Raw genomic sequence first — 17,986 nt, 5'->3', positions numbered from 1 at the left:
AGTTTCTGTCATATTCACCATACCTGTGTTAAAGACGTCTAGAATGTCAGAATCACAAAGGCTCCTGAGGACTCCCCCTACAACCCTGATGATTCTTGTGTGTATACACACGCACATATGCACATACACACATACTCTCACACACTTACTCTCAAACACCTTGCAGTGATGGTGGAAGACAGACAGGCAGAGAGAGGCTTATTTCCTACCAAGGCCACACAGCAAGTCAGTGACAAAGCTGGAACTTGAATCTAGTCTCCTGATTCCTTGTGCATTGTTTTCAGTAATGTACCACTTATTCCTTCAACCTTCTGCCTCTCACAGCCCAATTGCTGTTCTTTGTGATACTGCAATGACTTGCTTTTTGTATGTAGTAAAGAGTCTATATTTAAATAAGACAGTGAGACAACCTTGGGGAGGTCATCCAAATCCCAGTCAGGTGGTGGGTGAGGGCTGGGGAGTCTCCCCAAGAAAGCAGTGAGACATGGATACTCCATGGCTTGATGATTATTAGGATTGGTGGCTCAATTTCAGATTCCCCGGTATAGGTTATTTGTGCATTCCACCTGCCCAAGAAGTTGTCTAGGCAGGGAGAGATATTCTGCCAGATTGCTGAGGACTGCTGTGAACGGACCATGCAAATCAAGAACAAGACGCCATATTTTGCTGTCTCTGCCACCCCCTTGCCTCCCAGATGTTTGAACAAACAGAGTGGCTGTCTAAAGCATCCACATGATGATTTCAGCTTCATTTGTCAAATGAAAAAGAGGAGTCATAGGGGAAACCTTCAGAGCTTAATCTCCCTTGAAGAGGAATTTGGAGGGTAGCATGCAGGCAATTAGTGTCTGCTCAATAAATCAGAGTGTCTGGCTACAGAGCAGGAAGCCTTGCATTATATCAAGGCCTGACCCTTCTCTTAGCTTATTCCATGAACATTCTTGGTCTCTTTGCCCAACTCTGGTTATTATCCCTGCCCTCTACCATTCTGTAGGGACTAGAGTTCCTGAAGTCCCTCTCCTTTTACCCCACCCCCGAAGACTCCTGAAAATCAAATGGATGAATAAAAGTGTCAGTCATCTCTCTACTAATCAATACATTAGAGCAGTATGTGGGAACAGCAGGGAGAATAATCTGTTCCCAGGGACTACAGTTTCTGGGAAATTCCTATTTCTAATTTCTGTGACACTGAGGTTTGGTTGAGCTGTCACTTTGCCACCTTGCACACTCATTTAATCCACTTGAAAACAAGGGAAAGGTAACATATCCTGGATAGCTTCTTTTTAATCTTTTTTTTTTTTTTCTGGAGATTTGTAGCAGGAACTTAAGATTGTAGCTCATGTTTGGGAGCTTGATTATGTGTGGTTGTGATTTCCTCTTTGTGGCATCCCTCTCCTCCCAGCCTGGTTGTATAATACCCAAAGACCTGTTCCAGTTTACTATTTGATGATTGAATCCAAAGAGTTGGAGGAAACAAGAAAACCCAACATGATGAAGGCAGCAAAAGCATCTACTTAAAAGCTAAAGTGGCTTGATGAGGCATACTCCTGGGACCAGAAGATCAAATGTAGGGCTGGATGGATTTGTTATTCCTCTTCCTTCCTGACAGTAGGCAGCATTGAAAATAAACTAGTTAAAAAGTATGGTATTCCCCTTATCCTTTCCCTGGATCTGCTCAGATTACAGCCCCACATCAACTGGCCTATAATTAGAATGGGGTGAAATCAGGCAGAATGGGGTGAATTAGAATTAGAGGCCTCTTCTCTCAGGCTCTGACCCCAAGGAAGAAAGGTAGATAAGCTGGCAAGAAAGCTTTGGGTAGTTTTTTGTGGCCACTGTTCATTCCACACCTATTGGTTTAGTTGTCAAACAGTATTCATTGAGTACTTAAATATCAAGTACTCTGTGTCGGACCTTATTCTATGTTCTGCACATACATCAGTGAACACGACAAAGTTTCCACTCTCATTGATTTATATTCCAATAGGGAAAAGAGGCAACAAACATATCATCAGGTAGATGGGCCTCTGAAGAAAAATAAAGTAAGATAGCAGGTTAGGGAGTAATGGGGGTACTAGCTGAGGAAGCAACAGTTAAGAACAGACCTGAAGGAGAGGAAGGAGCAAACCATGTGGCTTTCTTGGGGCATAGAATTCCAGACAGAGGTGAAAACAAACACAAAGACCCTGAAATATGGGAGTGTGTGCTAAAGGAACAACGCGGAAGCCAGTGTGCCCAGAGTAGAGTAAGTGAGCGAGAGAGTGGGAGCAAATGAAGTTAGGGAGGTGACTGGAGGTCGGATCCTGTCTTCATAAGACTGACTTGTTAGTTTGAGTGAGATGGGGGCCACTGGAGGGTTTTTGAGCAAATATGTGAAATTATGAGATTTATGTTTTGAGCATTTCCCCTCATATGCCAGACCCTATGTTGGGCAATGAGGATATTGAGATCAATGAGATGTGGCCTTGAACATCTAGTGGGGTCAAACATATCCCAGCAGAGGAAACAGTGTGGGCAAAATCCTGGAGGAAGGGAACAGATCCAAAGGCCCACAGTTGGGGAGTTTTGGAAGGAGTTGTACTTTTTGGGGCAAGACAAAGAGATGTGTTATATAAGTGGAGCAGAGGAAGCAAGGGTGAGATCTCTAAACAATGAGAGGACTGTCTCCTTTCCATGAACTCATTTGATGCTCTCAAACAGCCATGTGAAGTGGGTCAAATAGGAACTGTTTTAATATTCCCACTCTACAAATGAGGAAACAGATTGTGAGAGTTTAAGCTAGTTTCCAACTCGAGAGTGAGTTGGTAGCAGCATTGGACTCAGAGCCCAGGTCTTTTGAGATTCTCACCTTAGAAATCTTCCATGGCAGCTGGTTGTTCCCTGGGTTGGCGATGGTGGGAGGAGATTGGGTGGGGGCCATCATTCTAATGTGGTTTGGTGGATAAGAGCATAGGTTTTGGAGGGCTTCTGACCTAGCTTCTGCCCTTTTGGGCAAATTACTTCCAATTTCTTTGACCTTGGTTTTGGGGTAATAAGAAAACATCACTTACTGGATTGCTGTATTACTAGGAGACAGGATAGGTATGGAAACTGGGGCACACAGTAATAGTCAAGATAATAAGTATCACTTATGTTGAGCTTATAGTGTGATGTGTACTTTCTAGGCACTTTATATGTTTTAATTTAAATAATCCTCACAGCACCCAAATGAAGTTGGTACTGTTATTATGCCCATTTCAATGATGAAGCAACTGAGTTATAGAAAGACTACGTGTGTTGCTCAAGGTTAGCCTGGTTGGTGAGCACAGAGGAGTATTATTTTAATTTTTTTTTTCTACTTGGTGGAGTTACATGTTGCAAGTAATTAAAATATAATTGAGGCTGGGCACCGTGGCTCATATCTGTAATCCCAGCACTTTGGGAGGCTGAGGTGGGTGGGTCACTTGAGTTCAGGAATTTGAGACCAGCCTGGCCAACATAGCAAAACATCATCTCTACTAAAAATACAAAAATTAGCTGGGCATGGTGGCACACGCACGCCTGTAATGCCAGCTACTTGGGAGGCTGAGACACAAGAATCACTTGAACTCAGGAGGCAGAGTTTGTAGTGAGCCGAGATCATGCCACTACACTCCAGCCTGGGTGACAGAGGGAGACTCTGTCTCCAAAAAACAAACAAACAAATTCAGAGTTGAGATGCCCCTGACTGGTGGAGTGGATGGACCAGATAATACTGGGTAGCCCTCCTGGTCGTATCATCCACATTTAGTAAATGGTATATTTAAAAGTCATTCTGACCATCTTCTTATGGCATTGGCTCTCTTTTATGGCTTTATTGGACTTCATACATATTCAAAGTAGACTGTAGCACATCTTCCTAGCCTGCATCAGGGTGAGAACCTCTCTCAGCTTCCCATCCCTCCAGCAGGAAATCGCTGGGGAGCAGGTTGGACCACAACCCTGGTGGCTTTCTTTCCCAGTATCAGGCCTCCAGAGGTTCTGTGCTAGTATGTCAGCCCCTCTAGAAGGAGTGTTTACCTAGTTCCTAGGTAATATTGAGGCTAAGTCTTGAGCCTAGAGTTGAAGCAGTATTTCTAAGCCTTTTTTTTTTTTTCGGGGTAGGGGCGGGTTTCTATTATTAGAAAATAATTCTACTGAGTTCCCCCTTTCCTTCCCATCCTTTAGACTGGGGAAAAACATGGTATGCTCGAATACACCATTTCTAGATGCCCCACTCTCTGGCCTACTACCCTGCCTGATCTGTGTTTGCCTCTGATTATCTCTGGGAGGTATAAAGGTCTCTATCTCTAACCTTGCCTTGAAGCTTTTGGGTGTAAAGCTGAGATCTTAGCATCAAGGTATCAGCACTAAGACCATGAAGATCATCCTCATACTACGTCTGGAAAAAGTGACACCTAGAGAGAGGAAGGAGTGGGTTCTCCAATGCCTTTTTGGCCTAAAGACAGTATAATGTAGTACAAGGAGTGAGCATACTCTGTGGAACCCCAGAGATTGGAGTTGGGTCATGGACCTGTAGCTAACTAGTTGGGCACCTTTGGCTTATCACTTGATCTTTTTGTACCTCAAACTGTAAAATAGGAGCAAGAATATTTACTTCCCAGGGCTATCGTGAGGCTCAGATAAGATAGATTGAAAATATCTGGCACACTGTCTGATCCATATAGGTGCTCAGGAAATATTAATTCTTCTGTGTCTTGGGACACTGCTCTTTGTCCTTATCTTCACATAGGCCCTGGAACACTCACCCCTGTGCCCACAACTTTGGTGCTGGTTTGCCTTGTGTTTCATGAGTTTTGAGCATACCTACATTCATCTCCTCCATGAAGACATAAGCTCCTTGAGGACAGAGGCCAGGTCTACCTTGACATCTGACACACACCCGCAACATACTTCTGACCTATCACAGTTGCCATAAAGAAGGGGTAGGACTTGGAAACTCTATAGAATTGAATTAGCTAGGACTCAGGTGTCTTGGTGCCTATTTGTGTCTGACTCTTTGTAGCAAGGAGGAGAAGTAGTTCTAGGCTCTCTGGATAACAGACCAGGGAAGCATGTGGCAGTTAAGTTTCTTATTCAATCAGTAGATTTTGGTGAACTGAGAGGAGAAGGAAAAACAATTATAAGAGGGGAGTGGGTTCTTTTTCTCTCCCTCTGTTACCATCTTCCTTCTTGTCCTCCCATTTCCTTCTACTCATGTGGGAAGCAGTGAGATTAAGGCCTATTCTTTAAGTATTAGAAAGAGACAGAGACCACAGCAGGGATTGAGAGACTGGAACAGAAAAAGAGATTTATAGAGAAGAGAGATGGAGATTATATATATATATGTAATATATATATGATACTATATATACATATCATATATATATACATATATATATCCTTTCTCTCTCTTTCTCCATACACGCACACAAACACACACATATATATGACAGAGAACTTATAGGACCAGAGGGTAACTGGCATAGAAATGCTGTAGCAGTCCCAGGTGGCGGGGCACATTTGGCCTTGGGGTGAATAAGAAAATGGGTCTTCCTAGCTCACAGAGCTGTAAAGCTTTTTGAGGAGTCCCAGGAGTCCCTCTCTCCCTCTGTCTCTACCAGGGCCTTTCTGGCCTCTTACTGTCCCAGTCTATGCCCAGCCTTGGGTGCCTCCAGGCAGGTGATGGTGCCATCCTTCTGCCTGGCTGCCTCTCATCATCGCATGTCCTTCCCAGGGCGAGGACATCCTAGACAGGAGCTCGGAGCTGATCTACACTGGGGAGATGGCCTGGATCTACCAGCCCTACGGCCGCAACCAGCAGCGGGTCTTCTTCCTGTTTGACCACCAGATGGTCCTCTGCAAGAAGGTAACCCTGCCCCCTTCTTCCCTGAGGGAGATGGGTACCTAATGGGGTACCGGACCCTCCTCTTCATCATCCCCAGGCTCCCAACAAAGTGGGCAAATACTGATGGGGGGAAAACAGACAGGAGATTTGCAGCAGTTCTGTATCAGGAGCACTAATGTGGCATAAATGTCACAGGCAGGGTTGGCTTGTGGGCAGTGAAAAACTCTGAAGTTGGTACATTTCGTCTTGGTATTTTTCTTACCCTTTGCCCTAATGACCCTGGGGTGCTCCTTCTCACTTTCTTCTACCCAGAGCTGCTGGTCTGCACCATTTGTTAAAAATATTGAAATATGTCTATCTTAGTTGGTAAATAGTAGTTTCCCTGAGCACTTTCCCTCATTTCCACTCTAATGGCTCTGGCCATGTGGCCCCTCCCTGCCCTGGGAAACAACAAGGAGCCTCCTACTGTTGCCCTGACAGGTAGGTACCTTTGTAATATAGGAATTTTTTCCATGCCTCTACCTATTTCCTATACAAGGTGCACTGGTTCCCCACAACCCCCAACTGTGCTCTTCTCCACTCTTCCTTCTTTGTAATCCATTTGAGGAGAGGTCTTACTCTTGACACTGACTCCTGGATAACTGTGAATGTTGGTTTCTTGGACTCTTCTCCTTGGTGAGGCTGGGAAGGGTGGCGTATGTTCTAAGCATCACTCCTCCTTATGGGATACTTTTCCCCCTACTTCCTCACTCATAGCAGAGTTCAGACCAGTTTTGGCTCCAGGGACTGACTGGGAAGAATTGGGGACCAGGGAAAGTAAAAATGGAGGAAGAAACCAGAATGCTTAGAGTGACGTTACAGATTCACCATCCTACCCTTGGCTCTTTTGCCATCATCCAGTCCCTTTGTCCTCTCCTTCACCCAGTAGTGAATGCCTCTGAAGAGGAGTGCTGAGTCACAGAATACCAGGGTAAATAGTGTTATATTTTTCTGGGCTGGAACATGAACCACACAGTTGTTTTAAGCCCCCTGTCCTCTGTGTGTGTATGTGTGTGGCATATCTTGTATTGAATCTTTATCCATTTGCTTTGACAGTGGATTGAGGGGAAAAAAACTGAGCTTAGGTTCAGACTGCCTCAGTGTTTGGTGATAAGCTCTGAATGTCCACTCTGGAACCAATAGCCAGTCAGTTAATGGGGATAATAACTTACCTTAGTATGGAGCTGACCCTCAAACAGAGAACTTTTATGAATCTGAAACTCGGCCAAACACTAATGCTTCTTTTTAGCTTTCCCAACTCTTCTCAGGACTTTCATAAAATCAGGAGCTAGGATTTTTGAGGGTTAATTTAGGCGGCCATGGAAATTCTCAGCATATCAGCCATGTCACTAACAGTAATGTGCCTATTCTTCCCACTAAAGTGTTTACACTTAGAACAAGTAGGCATAGAGACAGTAAACAAACAGGAACCTGGCTTATTTTATAGTTCTGTACCCCCCAGGCCCTATTAATTTTGGCATCTGTTAGCCAAGGCTGGGATTACTTTAACTAAAGTGTGAAACTAGGCTCTAGAAAGCAGTGGCTATAAGAGATAGACCAGGATCCAGAACATAAAACAATGAGTCAGAAGTCAAAAACAAAGGGGAAGAAACAAGATAAACAATGGGCTTAACTTAGAACCCAAGGGGCAATGGAAGACCAAGATGGAGTAATGAGCCAAGTCTAAGCCACATATTGTGAGAGCCAATGATTAGGAAGAAACTAGAAGTCAAGACAGGGCTGGGGATTCAAACCAGACAAGCTGACAGGGTAGGGGAAGCATATAACAGGGATGGTGAAAACAAGAGAAACCTCAAAGCAATCATAGCTTCCCACAGAAGGCAGCTTTCTTGTTTTTACAAGAACCATAGGCTTTCTTCCCAAGACACAGCCAGCCTAGAGTCTGGGGTATAAAGGCTACTAACTCCATATACCTGGGTGTTCTTGACACCAAAACATGAGCAATTATAGCCTAATTGTTCAAAGGCCGTTAAAACTACCTGATGTTTGTTTTGAAGATTTCCATTTGTTATCTACAATAAACCTTTCCATTCAGCAAGTAGGGATAAACTTTTGAAAAAATGATCATGGGGCCAAAAGAAAGTATGCAAAGAGACAAGGTATTTTGTCTGCTGGGTTGTTTAGGGACCTTTGTCATTACTACAAAAGACTCTTTTCTTGAGATAGAGCTGGGAGGAATGAACTAGGCTTTCTGGAGGTGAAAATTCCTTTCACAAAGAGAATCCATGGAGGAAAGGAAGGGAATGTCTGGATTGGGCCAAGGTGAGTGAGACTGTCACTTCACTCACCTCAAGCACACAATTTAAATGGATATCTGAAAGTTCAGTAATCCTTTTTACTGGGAAGAAAGGAGGTGAGGATGCTAAATAATGAAATATGGCCACATTAAGCTTTCTGATGATCTCATATTTAAAAAGGAGGAAACAAAGACCCCTAGCAAGTGGCTAAATAATATATAATATTTTATATATAATATTTAACAGGGGTGACAAAATAGTTTCATGAATCCTAGAATGAGTCAAAATTAGTTTTTAAAAATGCTTAATTTTAATTACTTTTAAAGCTATGTTCAAATGAAGAAGAAAAAAGAAGTGATAGTCTGACAACCTCCTATTTGAGGCAGATGGTTTACTGATAACAGAGGAATATAAATTCCTTCTCTATCAAGGAAAAGAAGGCATAAACTTGATTCAAAGGGAATTGAAGCCCAAAGGATCTGAGGTTGTAAGAGAGTACTTTACTGTTCTGAATTCTTTCATTCTGTAGATATTGAGCCCCTCTTCTGTGCCAACCAGCTCTACTTTCATAGGGATTCTAGTCTAACAGAAGTTAAATATGATGTTATTTTAAAAATATACATCCCAGGGCACTGAAATAATTTGAAGATGTCCCAAGTGGAATTGCTGTAGGTCATCTTGACAGAATTATGGGTTCTAGGAGATCTGTGAGAAGACTATAGATAGGAGAATGTACCAGTTTTCAAAGCAAAAATTGTATGTTCTAGAAAGTAGAGATCAACCATAAAATATTAGTGAACTAGCATTTATTGAGTGCTTCTATGATTCTGTTCTAAGAACTTTACACTTATTAACTCAATTTAATCCTCACAACAAACCTATGAGGTAGGTACTATTATTATTTCCATGTTAAGGATATGTAAAGTGAGACCTAGATAAGTTATATGATTTTCCCAAGGTGAAATAGCTAATGAGTGATAGAGCCAGGAATTAAATCCAGATAAGCTGGCTCCAGATTCCACATTGGTAATATTTATGTCAATATTACCATTGAGCTTGTCAAAATTCTGTACTTGATTATTAAACAGCCTGTGAACATTTAGAAAGAGATACAGTGGCCACAGGGGTCATCATTGGCTTTCTAAGAACGAGTCATATCCCATAAAACTCAGTTTCTGTTTTGCCAGTAACTTAATTAGTTGATAGGAGGATTGCACAGGACAGAGAGTATCCTCCTGCATTTCAGATTTTCCCATGGTTTCCTTGCAGACAGAAGTCATATAAAGTGATAGAAAAAGCATAAAGTTTGTAGTCAGACAATTCTGGGCTCAAATCCTGGTTTCAATACTTGATAACTATGTGATTTCAAGCAAGTGACTTTTTGCTTCTTGTACTTCCATTATATCAATTGTAAACGGTGATGATAACTATTCTACAGGATTGTCATGAAGATTAAATGGAATCAATACATATAAAATGCCTGATAGAGTGCCTAGTACTCATTAATCTCATCTTACCCAACCTCCAACAAAGAAATAGCCTTATAAAGTAGTGAGGTCCTCATCACGAGATGTACCCAAATATGGGCTACATTATTATGTGCCAAAGATAGTATAGTAAACATTGAAACACTGATATCTTTCCATGATCATGTGGCCTCACCACCAAGTTCTCATCCAACTCTTAAGATTCCCTTAATTCCCAGTCACTTATGCCTGTTTTGTACATTGGGAATTGGGATTGACTAATCCACTCAGAGCAGCTTAAACAACTTATGCAGCTTGTAGCTTGTTTCAGAGAGAGAGAGAGAGAGAGAGAGAGAGAGAAAGAAAGAAGGAGAGAAAGAGAGCAAGAGAGCACGTGGGCGTATGTGAAGGTACCTTTAAAATGGCAATTATAGTATGTGGGAAAGTCACCAGTGACTTCTAATTATGTGACCCCTTCTTTAATTTTTGCTGTCACCACTCTTTTAACTTTTCTTTCAAAAAATCCAAATAAGACTCTGTTCTCTTTTTTCGTATTATCTATACTGTCTCTCTCTGCTCCTCTGTTTCATTACATTTTTATTTTAGTTTTTGATGTGTTTTATTATTTTCTTCCTGATATAATTATTTGGGAAATTATTTTGATGCTTTGGGGAGATTTTCTCCTCTTTGAGTATTTACTGTTGAAAGGAGCAGATCCCCTTTTCCTGCACCCTCTGTCCTATCGTGCCAGTCTGGACATGTGCTGTTGTCCCATGTGTCATAACTGCTCTTTATTTCATTGCTTTCACCATATTCAAGGGAATCAGAACTAAGCAGCATGTAATGATGTTGGGCAGAAGACTTCTGTTCAGGGAAGTTTCTGCATTTGGACAATTTCGTCTTGCACTGAAGGGTCAGACTTGAAGGATGAGCTATTTGGGACAGCTTATAAATTCAATAATAGCAATAGAGATGGGGCTGGAGCAGAAAGAAGAAGGGGATTTGAAACCAGAACTCCTGGGTACTTATCTTTACTCTGTCTCTTACTAACTTTTCTAACCATGGGCCAGTTCTTTAACTTTGTCCTTATCGTCCTCAATGTCAAATCAGGCTGATGATAGAAGTCATCTCAAGAGGCTTTGGGAGAGAACCACCTGAGGTAGTGGGGAGCAGTGGAGTATAGGGTTAAGAGCATGGATGCTAGGGCCAGACTAGAGGGCAATCTCCTTTCTCCCGTGAGCTATATGACCTTGGACAAACTTTCTGTGCTTATAATTATGCCCTTGTTTGCAAAATGGGAATGACAGTTTATCTACAAGGAAGGGAGGTTGTGAGGGTTAAATGAGACAATGCAGGTGTAGTGCCTGGCACATAGTAAGTACTTAGTGAATGTTAGCTATTAATACTATTACTATATATGCAGTGTTACTAATAATTCGTTCAGTACTTTTTTATTTAGAGGCAATATAGCACATTGTAAACAAAAGCAGAGATTTTAGAGCTGGACAGCCTGAACCCAAAGCCAAGCTCTGCCATGTAGTATCTTTTATTCCTGGAAAATTTTCAGTTTTTTCTTCCAATTTTTATTTTAGCTTTAGGGGGTGCATATTCAAATTTGTTACGTGGGTAAATTGCATCTTGCTGGGTTTTGGTTCACAAATGATTTCATCATGCAGGTAATGAACATAGTACCGATAGGCGGTTTTTTATTCCCACCCTCCTCCCACCTTCCACCATCAAGTAAGCCCCAGTGTCTGTTGTTTCCTTCTTTGTGTCCCTGTGTACTCAATATTTAGCTCCCTCTTGTAAGTGAGAACATGTGGTATTTGGTTTTCTGTTCCTGTGTTAATTTGCTTAGGATAATGGCCTCCAGTTCCATCCATGTTGTTGCAAAAGGCATGATTTCATTTATTTTGATGGCTTTGTGGTATTTCATGGTGTACATGTACCACATTTTCTTTATCCAGTCTATCATTGATCATCATCTAGGCTGACTCCATGTATTTGTTACTGTGAAACGTGCTGCAATGAACATACGCATGCATGTGTCTTTGTGGTAGAATGATTTATATTCCTTTGGGTACATACCCAGTAATGGGATTGCTAGGTCAAAAGGTAGTTCTTTTTTAAGTTATTTGGGAAATATCCAAACTGCTTTCTATCATGGCTGAACTAACGTACATTCCCATCAGCAGTGTATAAGCATTCTATTCCTGAGAAAGCTTTTTAGCTTCTCTATGTCTATAGTTCCTCATCAGATGGGGTTATAACAGTACCTACATTGGAGGATTATTTAAGTTAATAAATGCAGAGCATTTAGGACAGTACCTGGTACATAATATGTGCTATTTAAGGGGTCACTGTTGCTGTTATTGTTGTTGTTATTTTGTTGTAATTAAGCATGCATTCTAGGATGCTGGAATATAGTAGTGAGAGAAATTAATCCAGTCCAAGCCCCATGTACCTTCCCCAGGATCTGGAGAGAAAAGGCTAGAGAAGAGTAACTAGTGTCCCCTCTATAAAGGGGCAGGGAGGACCTTATTTACAAACAAATGAAGCAGGCTACAATCCTGAACAGTTACATTCCCCAGATTGCAGCATCTGTCATTTGTAGAGAATATCCTGCAACGTCTTACTAAACCCCAGGCATACCCAGTGAGGCCAAATTGAAATAGCTTCCAGCTGTTCAGTTATGTAGCATCAGGGACAGAGTAGACTTCTTGCTGGAGCCACAGACTAGGACCACAGCCTGAGTGTCTGTCTGCAGATTGCCAGGATCCTCCTGGGGAGGAACTAGCTCCCTTAATGTCTCCCAATTCAGACGAGCACAAGGAAAAAGGAGGAAGGCTGGCATTTTATTGGAAATGATAAACTTCATTAGGCAGGAAAGTTGTGATGATCCAAATAGCATCTGTTTTGAGCACCTGCTCACCATGTCCCTGGGAAGGCACTCAGACTACCATTAACAAGTGGCATGTAGGCAGCCTGGTTCCAATAGGACCACAGGCAACCAGGGTTCAGGAGGACTTTGTCCCCTTGCCATGTGCAGAGGACAACCAGAGGAAACTCCGGGGCTTTGTCAGCTGCTCTTCTCTGGACAAACCCTGAGTGAAGCAAGACCAAAGAAGATAGAGTGCTGGGCACAGCCATAATGGGCAGGCAAACTAAAAGCTGTGAGCAGCATGGTGGCTAAGTGTCAAGTGTGTAGTATGTCAGGGCCTTCATAATTGGTGTTAGAATTTGGAGAAGGGGAGCCACATCAGCTTGAGCAGTCAGGGAGTTTCTTTGAGGAAGAAGAATGTGTAAGTTTGACCTCGAAGGCTAAGATTAGAATAGGAAGCCTGGTTGGGCCAGAGAGCAGATATTAGTGTGACCCCAAATATATATCTGTTGTTTGGTGACAAATACCATTTGGCAAATACCACCCTGTCCTGAAAGGATGTATAGAATTTCCAGGGACAGTGGGGCAGCTATGTAAATTGAAAAAATATTCAGAGTTACCCTTGCTTTGACTTATTTTTACTCACAATATTTAAATTATTTGGAAAGTCTGAATGAGCTGAAGGAGGTAGTGAGATGTTTTTTCTTTTAAGTTTATTAAAAGAGGGTTTTAAGGACTATGAAACACTGGCCCAGGAGCAAGAAAGCTCAAGGCTGTATTTGGTGGACAAGTCTGGCCTCATGTCCTGGAAATGACATGTTTATATTAGAGCTTTGTAGCTATTTTACAGAGTAAGGAAAACTGTCTTCATTTCTTAGTTGTGGAAATTGGGGCTCAGAGAGGTTAACTGGCTTGTCTGTAACCATAGAGCTGATAGGTTAAGCAGCAAGGCATAAAACTCAGGGTTTCAGACTCTACATCATGCTCTTTCTTTTGTTCCATGCTGCTTACTGCTTATAGTCTTAGCTACTCTTTATGATTGGAATTCCTGAACTGGTAGGTCATTCTTAATTATTCCTATCACATCTCTACATTTGGCTTATGACTAATCTAGTGCCTGAAAACTCACATTTAACCCTCTAGGGGACCAGGGAGAACAGGCAAAGGAATAATTTTAGTGACACATCTTTCTAGCCATGTTTCCCCACCACAGAAGCAGAAATTCTCTTTAGCTTCTTGTCATCCTTAAATATCTAAAGAAACAATAGGAGGTTCAATTGATGCTTTTAATGTAGCTCCAAGATCATGCATATTCTTTCTATTTTTGGGAAATAGCAAAGGTGTTGAAAGCTCTCAATGACTATGACACACCAACTCGGAATGGGGGCGGAGTGGAAGGAGGCTGCGAACTGAAGTTAGCAACAAGGAAGTTGAGGCTGCCTGTTTTAGGCAGTGTGGTCCAGTGAGAATGTGTGGTTCAGATCTGGCTTTCCAGGTTTGTATGTATTGTATTATGTATGGTAAGGCACAATTCAAACCTTTCTGAGATCAAGATAAATTAAATTCATACATTCTCCCTAGCTTGTCCTGGTTTTGTACTTAGATTAGCCTGATAGGGCCCACTTTTTATACACGTGTCTCAAAAAGTGTTCCTGAGAATTGTGGAAGTCAGTGTATGGGAACCACTCTATCCTTTTGGCCAGGATTGAGCTTGTGCGCACTGAACATGGTAAAAGGAACCCAGGTTCTGAAATAGGCTTGGGACAACATTGGCCCTCTCTGTATAGCTGAACTCTTCCTCTCCTGTGAACTTGATCCTGGGGACAACCAATAGATCAGAATCCATCTATATTCTTTTCTTATTTATATGAAGTCATTATGGGAGGAAAAAAAGCAACATGATTGTTATTTTTTCAAAAGCAATTCAATGACATCTGTATTTTCCAGCCTGGGCCTTTGAGGTTGACAGAGCTATGCTGGGAATCCTGCAAGGTAGCCTTTCCCAGCCCAACTGAAAATCTCAGTGTACTGCACAGTGTGAAGAGTTAGGATTGGGAATGTGAGTGGCCAAAAGAAGATCCTTCATAGGGAGCACACAGCTGAGAAGTGAGTCAAGTAAGGCAATTCAGTAGAATGGGAATGGTTTAATTGAACTGTAAAATGCTAATAAAAATTAATGAGCATTTCTGACTGTCCAGCTGACTGAAAGAGCAGATAAAGCAGAGAGGAGGGAGAGCTGGCCTGAAGACATCTGTCAGGACAGGGCTTATAGGGGCCTTCCTCAGCCTGACTCAGCCATACCACATCTCCCAGCAGGGGATGTGTTATCAGAGGAGGCTGAGGGCAGCGCCAAGAAGAGGAGGGGCTGAAAGACCACTTCAAGATATTTATAAGATCTGACATTCCATACGTCTATATGTCATTTCATCCGTCCCTCTGTTTTCTTTTTTAACTTATTAAATATTTCACATTCAAAAAGATATAAAAATAATATAATGAGTATCCACATGCTTACTATCCACCTTAAGAAATAATTAATTACAAATAGTTTTCCTTCCCACCCTCTCTTCTGCTTCTTTTTCTTCTCCTTCCTCTCTTGCCCCTCCCCATTTTCTGCTCTGTACTGTCTGGAATTTGGCATATATCATTGTCACATATTTCTTTATAATTTTCTACATACTATGTGTCTTTAAACATTATGTGGCATTGTATTGTATGTTTTTCAAGGGAACAGATATAGATGAGGTAAAACTATATAGAAAGGAAACCATGGAAATGATGAACATAGGATTTAGGATGGAGGATGCCTTGTATTAGTGGCAGATTCACCAGTGCTTTATATTATTAAAATAAGTAAGTAAATGAATAGAGAAATAAAAATGCCATGCATGAACCAATTATGAATGTTTCATGGACTAGAGTTAGGATTAATACAATTTTGTATAAATGAGAGCAAAACAGCAATAACAAATAGGCAACATACTGTTTGTGTCCATCCACAACTTCTGTTTTTCTCCATAAGATTTGTGACATTCATCTGTGTTGATATGTGAACTTCTTTATTTACTTTTACCTCCATTTCTCTTGTCAGACTGGGTCTTTTCTAAAAATCCGCAGAGTGCTAAGTGTTAGACCCTCCCTAGGTAATCAATTGCCAACAGTCTGTGGCCTCCTAGCTACTCATACCACTCAGTCCTCCTCTGGTGTTCAGGTCTCACTGGCCTGCACAGATATTTGAACACACTCTAGGCAACCAGCCAGCTCATTTCATACCTCTAGTGGGCTTGCTGATGTTTTAGAAAAGAAGACGCCCTTGCTAGCTGTGTTTGTGTGACTTACTGTTTCCTACTTCCTATCAGCAGACTTGCACACACGTCCAGGGATTGATTCTGGTGTCTGAAATGATCTTTCAAGGTGAGACAGAGGCTTTTTCTTTGGGCATCTAGTTAACCAACCTGTCAATGTCAGACTGCTAATATAACCTGGCCAAATTTAGAACAAACCAACCCCCATTGCTACTTCAAAATGGTGACAGTGTTAGCATTCTGCTGTGCCCATGTGCCAACTCTTCTAGTACTCACCCTGCACATACCTTCAAGAAACCTCTCCTTCCCATCTAGGACCTAATCCGGAGAGACATCCTATACTACAAAGGCCGCATTGACATGGATAAATATGAGGTAGTTGACATTGAGGATGGCAGAGATGATGACTTTAATGTCAGCATGAAGAATGCCTTCAAGCTTCACAACAAGGAGACTGAGGAGATACATCTGTTCTTTGCCAAGAAGCTGGAGGAAAAAATACGCTGGCTCAGGGCTTTCAGAGAAGAGAGGAAAATGGTACAGGAAGATGAAAAAATCGGTAAGTGACCTGAGAGTAGAAAGAAGAATATGGCTATGAAGAACATAGGAGGTTTGAATTGGTTTCCATTTTCCTGGAGTCAGAGGGAAGATTTCTGTTGCAGACTTACTTAAGCTACTTTGGTGGTTCCTTATTATTAGGTTGTTTTTGGTAAGTACCAATAGCTTCCATTAGTCAGTGGTAGGTTGAACTATAGGTTGTCCTCCCCTACTAGCTAAGAATATCACACTGAAAGCTGGCCTCAGGCCTCAGGCTTGATTGTCCCAAACATACATTTATTAGCAAATAAACAAAAATCAGTTACACTACCTGTTCTGTAATCTTCATAAAGCCTCAGCTCTCTGTCATTAGGTGCATAGTTTGTACTCCTGATTAGGATACTTCAGATGTTAACTAAATCCCCCTAGACTATAGATTAAAATAATATGCACATACACATCACACTTTCTGTGTGGAAGTATTTAAAGTAAACTATAGAAAAGATAACAGGACCTAAAACCATGACCATTTTCATGATTTCGAATACACTGAAACATACTTTTTTTGCCTTTTTGTTTCTCTTTTCCAGAGGGGATATAGATAGTAGAGATATTTTTCATGCTGCTTCCCAACTGTGGGATTTAGATGCCATTGGTTATAGCTTTGTGACTTATAAAGTACTGTCTGGTCTCTTGCTCATGGTCCTGCCTTTCTGTCATTAAAAATACCAAGCAACCAGACTTGTTAATTCCCTGAGAAGACATACAGTTTCTGTCTTTGCCCCATTGCTTATGGGAATGAAATTGTACTTTAAAATGCCTGTATGCTCAAGTTTGTGGAAATCGTCTCTAGAAAAATGGGCCTACTCATTGAATCCTGGTACAAAAGGGTTCTCTTATCCTTCCATGTTGGTGATTGAAATTGTCCAGAGGTAAGAAAGGATGGTCAGAAAGACAAATCTAACTCCAGTCTTCTCCTCAGAACTTGCGTAGAGTGCACATTAATAACTCACTTTGAGTCTCATTGGAATCAGATTGCTTTTAGTATGTGGACACTGCATTGGGACATGATGTGGAGTGGTATATAAATGTTGCTGGCTACTTCTCTCAATGGCAAGCAGCAGCAGCCAATGACCCTGCCTAGGCTGTTAGAGTTATTAAAGGAATGGTCTTAGTATTCAGACCCTGAATCAATTAGAAGGTCCCTGCCATTCCCATTGGCTCTAACACAATGTCTCCCACACAATGCCCTAATAAACCTGTGACTTTAACTATCTGCTTCTAATAGAAAAGCTTCCAGAAATTACTTTCTGAACAGGCATATGTTCATCTTTAAAAATATTGAGGTTTTTTTTTTTTGTTTGATAATAGTAAATCACTTCCATTGTAGGAAATTTGGAGAAAAAACGACAGAAAAATATAAGAAAAAAGTAAAAATCACACATCAACATACTCAGTAATAACTTTCATAAACATTTTGATATATATTTCCAGCCTTTTTAATGTGTCTAATTAGAAAAACCAAGGTGACTGAATCTTTTTTTCTTTCTCTCCCCATACCTGCCTTTCTATGGTGGATAGATATAATTTTGTATCCTCATTTTCACTCATCATTATTAGCATTTCTATCAAATCATTTCATATTTTTAATCATTATT

General features: G+C 41.3%; 1 protein-coding gene across 7 annotated transcripts in view; it reads left to right on the top strand.

Annotated features, from left to right (window-relative positions):
* The window catches only part of ARHGEF9 (Cdc42 guanine nucleotide exchange factor 9), a 179,733-nt gene that overhangs the window by 138,740 nt on the left and 23,007 nt on the right, over positions 1–17,986 (top strand). For all 7 annotated transcript variants that reach the window (XM_050776932.1, XM_050776935.1, XM_050776929.1 and 4 more), the window contains 2 exons: positions 5,732–5,863; positions 16,107–16,350. In XM_050776932.1, coding sequence (XP_050632889.1) covers positions 5,732–5,863; positions 16,107–16,350 — 376 coding nt within the window. The remainder of the gene's footprint in view (positions 1–5,731; positions 5,864–16,106; positions 16,351–17,986) is intronic.

The sequence above is a fragment of the Macaca thibetana genome, chromosome X (genome assembly GCF_024542745.1).
Source record: "Macaca thibetana thibetana isolate TM-01 chromosome X, ASM2454274v1, whole genome shotgun sequence".
Taxonomy (NCBI): domain Eukaryota; kingdom Metazoa; phylum Chordata; class Mammalia; order Primates; family Cercopithecidae; genus Macaca; species Macaca thibetana.
Note: the sequence above shows the minus strand (reverse complement) of the source record. Positions and strands in the feature narration are given on the sequence as shown.